Consider the following 15,391-nt stretch of genomic DNA (forward strand, 5'->3'; position numbering starts at 1 on the left):
GATAAGTTCATGGTACAGAGGTGACCCTGAAAACAGTGAACATAAAGTTACACTGAAAGAAACAAGAATTACAGTACTCGTAACTTGTACTAGTACTTGTAAGCTGGTCAGATTGTTCTTTTGTACTGCTTATCCAGTGCATGATTGTCTTTCTGTTTGGACTCTTGCAGGAAGCCAAATGAGTAGCCGGTTACTGAGCATGCACATGGCCAATGCCTTATTGGTGCTACCCCCTCGTACTGACCAGCGGGCCATGATGCGAAAGGGAGACCTGGTCGATGCCATGATCATTAGCAGGTTATGAGGTAACGCATAAGTACATGTACTTTATATGAGTGGTTGAACTTTACTTTGTATCTGCAGTCTGCACAAATAAGTCCAGTCAGCACCATCTCTTTACTTTTTTTTCATGTTTAGAAATGCCTCCAAGTTTGTAACCGCAATGAAAAAATATCGTAGTGTAGCAAAGTGTTATACAAGGGGGCAGTTATACGAGTTAACCAATACTGATACTTGTTCTGTAAGTCGCTGATATTTGTAGCACTGCACCTCCTGAGGGTTGTTTCCTTGTACAAATGTAGTCACTACAAGCCTTTGATACTGCAACATATCCTTATCTCTCCTGCCACAAAATTTAGCAAAGAAAGTGAAAATGGACTTACAGTGCAGCTGATGGTTCGTCTTCCCACAGGTTGGCTGCCAGGCTGCCGTCTTCCACCATAAAGTTGTGTACATGGCAGTTTGGCTGGCAGATGTGCAAGCCTGGCTCCTGTCCTAACCTGCAGGTGACTGTGTGGACAAGTAGGGATGATTCAGACATCCCCATCACACACATAGTGTTGATGGCAGAAGTTTTTACCTCATCAAGTTTACATGGGCATCCAGAAACCAGTACCTACACCCCCATGTACATTCTGAGCACGGGGGTCAACTGCTACAGTTGAAGGTTATTGAGGTATAGGATGCATTGTACAAACTTGTACTTGATAATCTCAGTGCCATTGTAATCAAGACACCAGAGGACCTTGTCTAGAGTATGTCTGTCTGCTCTTGTGGGAGGTGAAGCATGATATAAATCCCCCCAAACAACGGGTCTACAGAAACATACTGTGACAGTTGAACTAAAAATCTACACCCACTGATAGCTTTGATCATTATCAATCACATCACTGCCCGACGACAGACACATTAAGGTTCTGATGTGTTGGGCATTCTAACAAACACTACTCTTTAGTTATGAAACCGATTCTATGCCTCCTGAGGCAACACTAGTCACAACTTGAAGTGAATGATGTAGACCCTTCTTTGTATGAAAGCAGTGTAAAAACATTGGGCTTCCTCTCCCACAAACAAGGCTGTGGTCCCTCTACCAATAAACCAACTGTCTTCATGGTCAACTCTCCGCCGACTTCAACCTTAAACCGGAAGGACACGGTAGGTCAAAAAAGGAGGTTTTAAACGGGAAGGTCTTTTGGTGCGAGTAGCTGTACATACAAGTGCAACACGGGTACTGTATAGGAACATGTTAGGAATGGTGAGGGTTTTATGAGGACTTTACAATGTCAGGTTTATGGGCTTTTTGAACATGGTAAGGTTTGAGTGGAGTGGCAAATTAACAACAGCAGCGAAATCTTTTACAAGGTCCTGGGAAGGTGACCGTTTCCATGTTTAACTTTTTCTCCATTTGGAAGTCTTTAAGGATGACCACGTTGTGCTGGAACCTCTCTGCACAAAAGATCTGATGCCAAAGCAATCAATGCATTTAGCAATTGCTAGGACGGTTGACTTTTACGGAATGGAATTGAGACAGATTTGTGAAGGGAGAGTGGTGAAAATCCAAATATGTAACTTTTCAGTAGTGATAGAGACAGCAAGCTGTCTACAGTAATGGTGATGTTAACTGAAGTAGAGTCAACCACATTGAAAGCTTAAAGAAACCTAAGGAGTGGAATGAATGTTATGCACCAGTCAAATAGCAAATACTCTACCTTGCTGTATGTTTAACAAGCAGTCATGTTTGAATTGAAAAGACTACTAGGTGATTTGCCCATACATGTGAAATGGACAGTGTGAATGTAGGTGCCAAGAGTTCTTATCATTTGCCTTGAGGTCTAAGTATTTTGACACTACTTAATATTTCCTCTCGTAATGTTCAACTCTAACCTTTCAGAAGTCAAAGGGGCTACACAAGTAACGTTAGATGTAAGTTGACTCCCTCACCCAGCCCAGTAGTGTGCTACAGTCTTCTGTAGTCATATTTGTAGGTCAATGGTGTGAGGCTGTACAGAACAGTGATGACGTAGCACTAGCACTATTCAAACAAACCCCAAATGTAGTGACTGCATACATCCTACCATCCTCTCAACACGAGGCAGCATAGTTCAATCATGTGGACTTTCTTTTGATGTTTTATGGCATTGAATCCTTCAGCTAGGTGTCAGATAGATGTAACGTTACATTTTGTAGATTTGTACAAGCAATAAGAACTAGGAGACCAAATTTTCCACTTTGCAAAACTTTGTTCGTTTTTAAAAAGATGTAAAGCCACACAGAATGCTGGTCTGCTATACCTCTTTTGATCGGAATGAATCAGGTTATGAGTCCTCTGCTATAGATCTAATGACACAAATTTGTTCTGAGGAAAATGTTTCACCTACTTTTAGAATTATTGACCCCAGTGAAATGGTTTGAAAATTTCCTTAGAAAATTCTCTTTATTATAGAGCCTACACCAAGGTAAACCCTCTACCATGTTACCCACTTGCTTATCAAAAGCTTTGACCTTTTGAATTTGAATTAACAAGAAGAAGAAAAAAGAAAGTTGTATAGTATTACACATTTGCCATCTCTCTGATGTGCAAATTCCCATGAAGATTGGCAATGGAATGTCTGATGAATACCTGCAGACCTGGTATTGGAAGTTTCAACCATTACCCCTTACAGTGTTGCCAAAAAGGCTGACAACTTTTCCAAATACACAAATAGATTGGATCTCTACTAATATCTCTGTGCCAAATGTCATCTTCGTGCCATATTTCAACAGTAGACCAATGGAAGTAGGAATGAATCAGGAGCATGTTTTCCTCATGCCTGACATTACATTCTGTACATTCCTGCTAAGGGCTACATCAATAGAATTTTAAAATGTGGTTTGGGTAATAAACAACCAACAGGGCATATATGAAGGTCTGATATAAAGGAAAGAGATGAATGTTAATCTTCACCTTCCATGAAGGATAATAGATGGATTGTGATGATACTTTGTGTTTGAGGCCCGAAGCATGAAGATGTTGGACTATTTTCAGAATATACATTTCAGCCTACTTCCACATTGCTCCATCTTCAATAGTATCTATTAGTCTCTTTCCCAAAGTTCTGATGTTTCTAAAGGTATCCTGAAAACAAGAAAATTTCACATGGAATGTGTTCACTTTGACACATTGAACAGTTTCATATAAAAATTGTTGAATCGTTACTAAGATGTGTGAAAAGGTGATTGTGCAACACTTGATGTAGATCATTGTGAGTGGGACGGAAGGTCCAGAGCCTCACTATTTCATCCAAACTGTTACTTCTGGCTCTCTGCAATATGACACCCTGTATGGTTCCTGTAATACACTGGCCTGTGACGGACACACTCTTTTTTGCCAGTAGTGTGAAATGTCTCCCAAATTTAGTCCAGTCACATAGAAGGCAAATAGAGCTATTGAATGTTGAATCTTTTTACTATTGAATGTCAGATAAGTGAGCAAAGACTAATACCTAACTGTAAACCTCACCATGGATGTAAATTCTATGATTTAACACTCAGTGCAATGAAATTATATATAATATATATAAATATATATTGTCTTCCAAGAGCTGTAAAGAAGGACATGGTCTTGCAGTTGAAAAAGGTGCACGTTTTACATATTATTGTTCTTTCTGCACCATACATTTTATGTAACGTTACTGACTTCTTTCATCCATCCTTGCATTGTAAGTCTTCCTGCGTGCCAGATTTTCTTTTGGTCATGATAAATGCCTAGCCTGTGTTACACAATCTCTTGCTATTGGGCTGATTAGGCCTCCTCCCCGAGAGCCTGAACAGTGGAAGGGCTGCTAGAAGCGTGATTCAGTAAGGCTAGACACATGTAAAGCTCGTCAATACCTGTCATGGCAAATTTAAGGATACAGTTTAAAACAGATTGACTCTACCAATGTGATGAGAAACCTATTATGAGTAGCCTTGCATAGATATGGTGCAAATATCATATACCTTGTTTGTAAATCATTTTTAAGGTGATGAAGCCTGCACGTGTTGATTTGCTGTAATGCCATTACTTTGGTGCAAGCTCTCCTATTGACTTTGAAATTATCATGCGTGTACAAGTATCTAGTTTTATAAGTCCTATTTGACAATTTCCAGGGTTGATCAGAATGTATGATTTCCATGCCTTTATAAGACATGTACATTTCTCTAGGTAGGTTTTTGGAAACTTTCTGATATATTGGTTCTTTGAAGGATGTTAGGTGATAGAGGGGAATTTTCATGTACTGAAATGCTTGTAGTTTAAAACTGATAACTGAATGCACCAAGAGAGAGGTGACTAGGGGATGAGATGGACATGTTGTAATTTCCAGACCTGTGTGACGCTTGAAGGAGTGGCAGGACTTTAATGACATCAAGTTTAACAAAGTTACTAGAATCTCTAATAATAACGTCAAGTAGGCCATTGTGGATGGGCTTTGGTACTATGTAAGACTAGGAAAGAGCTTCCATTTGTACACAGAGGGACTTGCCCACACTGACACATGTACTGAGTCCATTGTGTTGGAAGCTGCTGCTGGTTGACAGGTGTTGTTCACAACTGATGTTTGCATGGTGGAAACTCTGGTTCTGTTCAGGTCCTCTCAGTTCTGGGAAGGCCAAAGATGTCGCCTGAAGATTGGCAGCTTGCTCCACAGAGTGCCTTTACAACTGCTGCCAGTTGACACACTGCTAGCACCTCCCAGACTTCCTCACTAGATGGAGGACACCTCATGTGTTGTAAAACAACATTCAGCCTTGTTTTGCCCCACAAAAAAGTCTCATATTTGAATAATCTACTTCTTGGGTTAAAGTAGGGAACAAATCTTAGATTGATATTTGTTTAGGAGAGGGAATATTCAATTAAAAAAAGTATTAAAACACATCGATCAGACAAAGTATAGTATAATTGTATATATTTGGCCAAATCCTGTTGTACAAGAAGTGGAGTTGACCTGTTATAACTGTCTGGTGAGATACCTGAATTGTTGCAATGAAAACTAGCAGCAGACATTGCTAAAGAAATTACCCATAAATTTGGAAACGATGGAAAATCAGGTTTCTCATTAATGCATTTTTGGGGTCTGCAACATGGCAACCACTCATGGTACTAAACTGGGGTGTTACTAAGAAAAAGCATGGTGCTAATGAGTTTGTACAGTGATTTAGGAAGATGTAATGGACTTTCACAAAACAAGACTAACATGATAGACACATAGTATGAATGCACTGCAAACTTAACCTTGTATATATTAGAAGCTTAAGAACATTATATTACAGAACATGGTTCAAACGCTTTATAAAGACACCACATTTACTATATAGTTGTTAATATACACAAAGACTGTACATTGAGTGGTTGCAATACTCAGAAGTTAAATTTAGTGTTTTGAAGAGCCAGTGCCCAGATACTTCACTCTTAAAACAGTGTTAATGATCACTGTGATTGGATAGAGGCACACTGGAAACAGTTTGAATGTGTTGTCTTCTTCCTATTGATAACTTTGACTGAACATCCTAAACCTTCTTTGCACACACCTTTCGAATATAAACATCAATGTTGCCCATAGTTTTCCAAAATGAAAGAAAGAAAATGAGTTGATACTGATTTCCATAGTCTCCAACTGGGGAAAACGTTTTCTTATAAATCATAGCTAGTGATCAATAATGTAACCTTTATTGATTAGCCAAAAAAAATGTATTTTTAGCTCTGTGTCACTGGGCAGAATGAAACCCTGTTGAACACCTTGGAAACGGGTATGTCAGTAGGTGAAACACTCATAAAACACTAAAACAAAAGATATATCCAAAAATGATATTGTCCTATCTCCTGTCGCAGTCTGTTGTTACAAAGGCTGCCATAACATGTAAAACAGATCTGGATCCGAATAGTTTTCACACAAGACCCCCTGGTTGTTCCGACTTCTGATTGCAGCCCTGTGCTGCGTTTCTACATACCACACATATCAGTCAGCCAGCAGCAACGTCCTGGGAGCACATGGACTCACTCCAACTACTGTACATTTGAAAACCCACCAGTGATTTATTAAATATCAGAGGTGAAGAAGGTTTATTGTGGACCTATAATTGGTGTGACTCGTTCATTTACATCATGAAGTCTACTAAGTCTTGTATTTTGACTCCTCTTATCATCGTACGAAGGGCGTTCAAAAAGCTACCGTCTGAAATGCATTTTCACTAGATACGTTTTGCAGTATAGGACATTTCTGATGTAGCAACCAAAAGTTTGACTTGTTGAAAGAGTGGTATGGTTAAGACGTACATTTCTCTTTCTCACATGTCTTCAGTCTAAGTGTTGAGGTTTGAGCTAAAGCGGAAGATGAGGTACGACCTGTTTTGAGGAATGATGTATGAACTGTCATGAGGTATGTGTTGAAGAATGAGCTATGTTCGAAGAAAAAGAAAAATGAAGGGGAAATGTATGCGGAACAAGACAATCAATCAAACATACCATGACACAGGATTATTAAAAAGCCGCGAGGCACACAGAGTACTTTAATTCTTTCTCAAACTGTCACTGCAATGTTTTGGTCAGTTGCTTATGCTCAAATCTGTGACTGTCATTTGGTGATTGTTCTTCAACAAGAGTGTGTTCTGAAATCACTCCCCCACCCTGACTGAGTAGACTTTTTGACAGTAAAGAACATTGACAGTCATCAAAGATTCCTGTAAAACGGTTGCAACAAAGTGCTGACACATCACTGTATAATCATCTACCATGTTGCAATGTTATACTACAAGCCATAAAAACTCAAAAATAGCTGTTTACACACTGAAAAACTTCAAAATACTGAAAGATTAAGTTTCCAGACTTTCCACTGTAAGCTACCTTAACATGTCAATTGCGGTTTCTTCTATGCTATGATTGGCAATATTGATTATTTTCACATGCAATGGTTTGGTATATCTTACCAGGCCATTCATGTACATTGTGTAAATTGAAGAGAAAAAACTAAGGTCTTACTTATCTATACATTTAGTTTGCTGCAAAGGTTTTTGGCACCATAAATTTCAAGTCCCATCATAACATGTCCCCTGTCCTTGATTGTCATCATCATCAACTATTAAAGGTACAAATTCTACTTTCCAAAATACGCTATTTTAAGCAGTCCTCATTTTCAAACTCTCCTCTGCTCTTGACTTTGACCAGCCTATATCAGCTTTTTCAAGGATACAGCCATGATTGCAGGAAAACCAGTCTACCTTGGTCTGAATTAGGCTTTTGGTGGAGTCATCCCACAGTGAGGAAATAATACGTACAGCTCAGAAATACCAACATACAGTAGCTCTACTTCATTGTCATGTTCAAAGCGAATGGCAACAGACTGCCTGACAAACAAACAACAACAAAAGTGCCTATTAGGAAAGGAGCATTACGGTATACATTTTGTAAAAGCGGTTAAGTCACACTGGAAGGATTGAAGACAAACAGCAGTCTGTAAATTAGTTATTTAAAGCCAACATAGGCTAAGTTGTACACAATCTGTTAAGAGTGCTGAACTAGATTTTGTCTCCTTGAGGAGGCTAGCTGTAAGATGAGTGAAGGAAGGTATCTAGGCAGTCTGGTCTGGGTCAGGCTTCTTCGCCACCTCAGCATGACCTTCACCCTGGGTCTCAACCTTGACCTCCTCAGGCTCCTCCTCCTTCTTCTCCTCCTGTTGAGATCAGAATTTAAGGATCAGACCAAGTTTTATGAGGCAGCCATTGCAGGACACAAAACAGATTGCAAACATCCATGTCTGGGAAATAAACTGTACAGTTTGCTGGTGCAGGTGATATACAGGGCAGACATCAGCTGTCTGCTGCTCCAGGGATAGGGGGCAACCCTATGTTCCGACACCCCTATGTTCCAACACTGCTGTGTTAGGATTTAAGGGGTTGGGGTTAGGGTTAGAAGGTGTTGGAACATAGCAGTGTAGAAACATAGGGGTGTAATGCTGGGACAGTACTAGTAGGGCAACTTTACTAGTAGGGCAGAAGTTACCATGATACGTTATTGATAACTGTCGCATTAAACCAGAAAAATATTACTAGAGTGGCGCAAACAAGTCTCCTACACATGTAAAACTGGTGTTCATATTCATATAATGGATTTGAGAATGAAGGGAAGTTAGGGACCAATGGGGATACAGTTTGTATATTGGTGTTGCCAGTAGTAGGGAATATGTCTTCTTCAAATCTCATGCACAATTTACTCACCATTAGATTGAGCTTTTCTTCATCCTTCTCCTCCTCAGGCTCTGTTGACACTACTGCTTCTGGTTCTTCAGGGCTGTATTGAGTACAAAACAGTCAATTGGTACTGTGCCATACATCTTGTCATTGTGTTAGCAGTAACAAACCCCCATGTAACAAAACGAAAATTTGTCCACCTACAGTAACCTGACAGTTAGTTTTCTTCGGAGAAGTTGTATTGATGGCTATTATGAATCACAGAGACATCAGTACCAATTGCTGTAGCAGTGTACAGGTCTAATACATGTTCTTGCAATGGTCCAATGCATCAGGACCTGTACACCCAAATTGTGCATGATGGGGACTGAAGATGGACTGTAGCTGCTGATGTGCCGTGAGTGACTGCGTCCGTGTTACCCTCCCACTCAGCCTCACCTTTGCTCTGCAGTGTTGTAATCTCCCCTCTCCTTGCTTCGCCACCAAGCAAATGCAACAATAGCGACCAGAACCAGGAAGGCCAGAGCTGCCACCACCCCACCGACTACTGACCCCACTGGCGAGCCTACGGGCAAAGCAAATGAGAAAGGTGACGTTCTCTCACCTGTCTGGGGGAATCTTGAGCTCATCTGATTGTCGACGGCGCCAGCACACAAATCCAACGACAACGATCACAGCAACAACAGCAAGAACTGCGATCACTATGCCCACCACAGTACCAGCCGGAGTGCCTGTGAACCCAAATAGGCCTGCTCAAACACAAGGCTGGATAACACAGATTTTGGTGAAATGGCTTTGGACAGGGAGAGAGTCAACTGGTTTGATGAATTGATAACTGAAGGGCTCTTTCATACCCAAATTTCTCATGAGCCTAAAACTGCTGCCTGCTTTATTCCTGACAGTGAGACCTTTAATCCAAATCATCTCTTTTGTCATTTGTCATTTGAGTGACAAGCAAACACTTTCGACTATTATCTGCTTGAAAAAATCACTCATTTTGCTGCAAACATTTACCGTCCTTACAAGGATGACTGTTTTGAGTTGCTTGCTTACCTGTCTGTCCCTCTGGAGTGTTATCAACTCGTTCTGTAAAGGATATGTAAAGGTATTATTAGTCCCAGGAAAACTTCTCTTTCTTAACATTATGAATACAACCATTTGTGCTGTGTTTTCAGCACTAACAGTGCACTAGAATCTCGATGTTATGATAAGGTACATTCTGGTACATGTACTTGCAGTATTTTGTCACTGCAAGGCATGTAAGGTTAAAAGTCTGCTATGATGGAAATGCAGCCCCTACTTTTGTAAGATCGTGCTCAAAACTGTGTATCTGATTGTGTATAATAGGCACACTCTTAAACTTGTTATATGTGTACAAGAAAAAAACTTTATTTTCAATTACATGTACTGTCCAGAGAAATAGAGGTGATGCTACAGAGGTCTGAGAGTATGTACTTTTGTCATGTCATGACTTTTGTCCTGTCATGACTTTTGTCATGGTAGTCATAAAAACTGTAAACCTGTTAACATTTCTCAATATGTCTCATGTTCTGTACGGACAAGACCATTCCCTCTAGAGGGAGGAAGAGTTTCTTCTTCGCTGTATGGTCATACATACCTGTAATCAGAATGCTTGCATCGCCAGTGTCAGAGCCAAAACTGTTGGAGGCAGTGCAGGTGTAGATGCCACTGTCTTCTACCTGTGCACTGAAGATCTTCAGCTCGTTCCTGTATGCCTGTGCACTGGTAGGTAGACTTCCACCGTCATGGCGCCACTCATATGTGGGCTGTGGGACGATCCCCTCCTGGGTCATGCAGGTCAGGATGATGTCATCCAGCTCCACCAGAGACTGCCCTGGAGCCGGGCTTGGGTTGATGCTGACTGAAGACACACTGGGGGATCCTAGATATAAAAGCCATCATCATTGTTGTGTACATTTGCAGTACTTTCACTTGATAGATTTGCAGAATATTTCACTTGTTCAGTTTTGCTGTCTGTGTTATGATTTCTTGTAATAAAGAGATGCTCAAAATCTCAGATACATCAAATGACCATGAAGCTTTAGGACATTGCCATAGCCTTATTCACACATTTTTGACAATCAGTACTTCACTAGTCCTTTTTTCTTTGCTATTTGCTATTCTTTTCTTTACAATCGGACATCATTTATGTTGTACGTACCCAGAGTGACAGAGGCTCTCTGTGCAGAGGTGAAGGCAGGATGCTGAGCCACACACTCGAATGTGGACGATTGTGCGGAGCTGGCCGTGACGCTGATGGTGGACTGGGCGTCCAGGTATCCCCGCCAGCTGGTGATGTTATCTGCCCGGTCGGCGGAGATCGGGGACCCGTCGCGGTTCCAGGTGAGGAAGGCGGCGGGATTGCCGGTGTACGCCGTGCATGTCAACGTCAGGTTGCCGGTGACCGAGTTGAAGTCGTCGTCGATTACAGGATCATTGGGAGCAACTGTAGATGCGGAATGATGGAAATGAACATGCTGTGAATGAGCTGATACAATTCATTTTTTATTTGTCGAGTCACGAAAGAATTAAGATTCCTAGTTTAGATATTTTAAAGAGGTTAGAAAATAGTACTTCTTCAGGATTGATTAAAAGTTGTCTTCCAGTCCGCAGTGATTGAATAACCAGAACAACAAAAAATGCCGTGTCGGTGCAGTGAACTACATAAAGCAAAACAAGTTAGTTTTGATGGCATGACTATAATGCCACGACTTACCCAGAGCTACCAGCTCAATCTCAGCAGAAGCCTCCTGAGGCGCCGCACTTCCACTCGAGCTCGCTCCCACCACGCACTCGTAGGTGCCGTTGTCGCTGAACTGCAGGTTGCTCAGGCGAAGGGAAGCCACCTGAGCGGCTGCATCCGTGTTGACCAGGCTGGCTCTGTTCCGGTACAATCCGTACGTGTACACAGACTGGCCGGGATAGTAAACTAGAACAGACTCTCTATCGCCGTCCATAAGACTGTACCACTTGATCTCACGCAGGGTGTAGGTGTTGGTTAGAGAGTAGGTACACGTTAAGGTGACTGATCGGCCTATCGACTCCTGTACCACGGCACCATCACCACTGATCGTCAGCTGGGCTCTCACTATAGACAAAACGTTAATGTAGTGAATTCATAATAGTGTAAGTCTCAAGAGTACACTAAAACTTGCAAAGGAAATCCTTACAGCTAGTCTTTTTGCAGATAGAGGTTTAGGAGTTAAAATAACTCTGACAGACAGAGACTAGCATTGTTAAAATTTAATGCAAAAAGGGCTTAATATATAGCTCTTTGGCCAATAGACCCACCCAAGACATACTCCAAAAGACTTAATTCCGGAAGAAAGAAATGTGCCTGAAATGGTATATTACTGTCTCTCCGTGATCGACACAGGTCAACTTTTCAAACAACCAAAAATCTAGTTTGTTTGGTACTGTCTGTCCGATCGCAAACGGTACCACTTACGGCACGGTCCAACAACATGGGCCAGATGAGATTTATGGATTGAGTTGTAACGTTTGTGTTTGTATGTTTATTTTGTTACTCATCCAATTACCTGCCATGATTGTTAACATTCCTTTCTTGCTTGCTGGTCCGTGTACGGTTGTACGTAATGTTAGGTAGTTGAAAACGTCACTGTGCTGTTACAACTGTACGGTTACATCTTCTGTCACGTCCATGCCAGTTTTACACGTGTAGAAGACTTGTTTGCGCCCGTGACTCTAGCAATATTTTTCTCGTTTAACGCGACAATCAACCGGGGGCTATAGCACAAAAGACAACACGCGGCACAAAAAAAGCAAGTTTGTTTTGTGCAGATTGTGCGGATCCCTTGCGGCAATATCAACGGTTTTGTATGTGTCACCAAGGACCGATGATATAGGATAGGTGTCACAAACCAAAAATGTGTACTGATGACAAAGGACAACTTCATGGAATTAGGTTGTACTTAATGTACAATAAGTGTACTTAAGAAACGCCGGAAGTGAGTGGTCCGAATAAAAGCTACGAAAATTACTTCTTGTTCTGACTATTGAAATATGAGTATCCAAATTTCTCCAAAGAAAACTTTACTTTGTACATAAAAAACTCCTCTGGTTGTTTTGAACAATGCGGCTTGAAACATCAAATAGTATGTGTCCTTCCGATCTTGGTGCGTAAACTCGGAGATCAACAAGTGACGACAGCACATTTTGGTACCAGTTGGAGTCACAACATTACACGGGGGAGGGCTGGCCGCTGTTTGTTCTTGGCGCGAGTTGATCGCTCCTTTGTTGGCACAACCGACATTGACTAACAGGATGGGTCACCTATTGCTACAGGTGGTTTATAACAGGTGTACGGGTTCACTTTGCAATGGGGTACTGGGAGATAGGAGTATAATGTACTTTGAACTAAAATAAGAAGAAATTTCGTTTAACGTTATCTCCAACTACAATCGCTACGTATGCAGATTTAAAGGACCTCTCGACCTAACACTCCATGATGTATATAACTTAGTTGTTGCATCAGCTGACTTGGTTACATGTCAGGTATGACGTCATCTTAGTCACTTCCACACGGCGCTTGAACCCGGTGCCTGGCACAGACTCAACTTGTTGAAGCTGAGTTTCATGGGTACCCTGGTCTGACCTCTCCCGTCTATCAATGGGTAACCAATGGAAACTTGTTTGTGTAAGCGCTGGCTGGCCCCACGTTGCCTGTCAAACATTAACCTTCTCGCGCCTCGCTGCTTTAAAGCAACCGTTGCCACACGAGACGATGTCCCAACGTAGACTTCAGTCCCGTCTGCGGATCGATCTGGTCAAGGTGCGATTCTAACCGCCATATGGCTGAGCAAACTCCAGAACAGACAAAACAGATGCAATACAGTTTCAATTTGAATGTGTGTCAACAAGGACTTGGTGTCAACAACTGACAACCGTCTTCCCGCATCCTCAACAATGCAGCTTCAGATCAGACACAGTCATGCAGCTTCAGGGTTGCCGGGAAGGGCGATCGTGGTTAGTAAGCGAAAAGTATTTGAGCCAGCGGTCATTGCGGAGGATGGTTCTCATGCTAAGGGCGATTAGACCCGCGATCAAAAAATTTATTCGAATTCGGAAATCAAATTCTAACAGGACACCCGCATCTCGAAGCGGACTTACACATATGTAAAAGTAGTCAATGTATACACAGTATACACTTTTTTCATTACTTTTTCTACATTTATAAGACCTTTATGACAGACTCAAGACACTCAAGGCAGTGCAAAATGCAATCCGTTATTTCGTAAACTTCTTAGCAAGCACCACTTACCTTCACAGTGTGTTTCAAATTTTAAGCATTATCTCACGGGGTTGCTTATCTAGATTTCTTTCTAAAACCGTTGAAATAAAGCAGACGAGAATGTCTGTGGCACAAAATGGAAACGAGAATGTAAGGCGGAACCTTGTCCGTGCTCTATTTAAAGCATCCACCTTCAAAGCAGTTCCACATGAAGTTTTCACACTAGGATCTTTCTTTTACTTTTTCTTCAACTTTGTAACTCAATTTGACCTGTCTTGAAAAAAGTCCAGATGCTGCTCATGTCCGTCTATTGAGTTCATACATGCCGCCCTTTCGTAAGCACCAACCGAAGGATTGCAATGTGCACCGTTGATTGTCAAAGATGGAGGGCTAATTTGCTCTGTGAGTCAACACGAACCCCAGAGCAAATAACCGCCGCACAGTTGTAAAATGGCGGTAACATACCCAGTTCAAGTGTCCAGTCATTTTGCTATTAAAATGCACCATTTTGAGAGGAAAACTTAATCTTAACGGCCGCATTTGTTGTGCAGATAAAATGGCAGGTACTGAAAGGTATTGCATGACCGTATGAGTCAGAAAGGGCTTCAGTCGCCCAGACCATGGGTCAATGTGAAAAGAGCTTAAATCATCCACCTGTTGAAGCGTGGGCTATGGGGAAGTGTCTTCAGACAGGATAAAAACGTATCAAACTCACCTGCAGCAGCCACGAGGCTGAAGACTACGAACACAAGGAGACGCTGCATCGTCTTTTCTAATTAAAAGTTACTGGATTCTACAAGTTCTACTCGGAGATGTGCCGCCTTTACCACACTGCCGACTCCGGGAGGACGCACAGGAAAGGGGGTACGTGTAACGGTCAAACGACCACGAGACGACTTGGTGATTGGCCCTTTTGAATCTTCAGTTAATATTAACCCAGGTAAAGGTGCACATATTTGCCTAACCTCGCTTCTGATTGCTCCATTTTACAGCTAGCGTCGGTTGGATGACATCACCTATGAGATCACCGTTACGCCTTATTTGGTAAAGCGTTGTTTGATTACCAGACAGCCATCTTTTTTCAAAAGTCGTAAAACAAAGTTACCGCCCACCTTTCCCTGCAGTACATGTAAGGGTCATGGGCGTTCGTAGGCAGGGTCGATGTCAACCACTTGTAGCGTTTTAAGTTGTTTGTTACCAAACTGTACAATTCAGTAAGATCAATTAACGCACACTGGGAACTGAAGAAAGATCCGACTTGAAACGCCATGCCTAAGTTCAAACGTTTAACTATTAACATTGCCGAGTTGAAAAGTTCAGCTATGCATGTCAGATAGGACCATGACGTGGATACAAGCGCAAGCCCTAACCATGCACTGCTTTACAATGAAACTTCAGTTGCGGTCATAGCTGGTTTCAAACCTTTATGTATACAGTAGTACAAGTACATTTACATCCAATTGGCCAAGCAAGCTTCGAATGTCCGTACGTACCTAGCAACTATATGGAAAGTTGTTTGCCGCTAGCCAGGACATTATCATTAATTCGTGTATTTAGTTGATGGTATCCCTTGGTAACTAATGACTACTTTTTGAATGAGTGCTCCCACGTGTAAACAAACAAGACAAAAGAATAATC

The 15,391-nt window shown here is 41.6% G+C and overlaps 2 protein-coding genes across 3 annotated transcripts in view; one reads left to right on the plus strand and one right to left on the minus strand.

Moving 5' to 3' along the window:
* LOC136433361 (gephyrin-like) overlaps positions 1-6,975 on the plus strand; it is a 27,084-nt gene extending 20,109 nt beyond the window's left edge. The window contains exons 21-22 of the mRNA XM_066425494.1: positions 171-305; positions 692-6,975. Coding sequence (XP_066281591.1) covers positions 171-304 — 134 coding nt within the window. The 3' untranslated portion in view covers position 305; positions 692-6,975. The remainder of the gene's footprint in view (positions 1-170; positions 306-691) is intronic.
* On the minus strand, positions 6,773-14,636 carry LOC136433367 (cell surface A33 antigen-like). Of its 2 annotated transcripts, none has more exons than XM_066425508.1 (8): positions 14,469-14,636; positions 11,219-11,590; positions 10,664-10,948; positions 10,100-10,384; positions 9,535-9,567; positions 8,920-9,046; positions 8,509-8,581; positions 6,773-7,964 (listed from the first exon to the last, which is right to left on the minus strand). In XM_066425508.1, exons 1-8 carry the CDS (start codon positions 14,515-14,517, stop codon positions 7,863-7,865), a joined length of 1,326 nt encoding a protein of 441 aa, XP_066281605.1. In that variant the 5' UTR covers positions 14,518-14,636; the 3' UTR covers positions 6,773-7,862. The 2 variants fall into 2 exon arrangements, with proteins under 2 accessions (XP_066281605.1, XP_066281604.1); XM_066425507.1 differs by lacking the exon at positions 8,920-9,046 and adding an exon at positions 9,086-9,212 and having other exon boundaries at positions 14,469-14,633.
* Positions 14,637-15,391: the final 755 nt, after the last annotated feature.

Source organism: Branchiostoma lanceolatum, chromosome 4, assembly GCF_035083965.1.
Source record: "Branchiostoma lanceolatum isolate klBraLanc5 chromosome 4, klBraLanc5.hap2, whole genome shotgun sequence".
In the NCBI taxonomy this organism is placed as follows: Eukaryota; Metazoa; Chordata; class Leptocardii; order Amphioxiformes; family Branchiostomatidae; genus Branchiostoma; species Branchiostoma lanceolatum.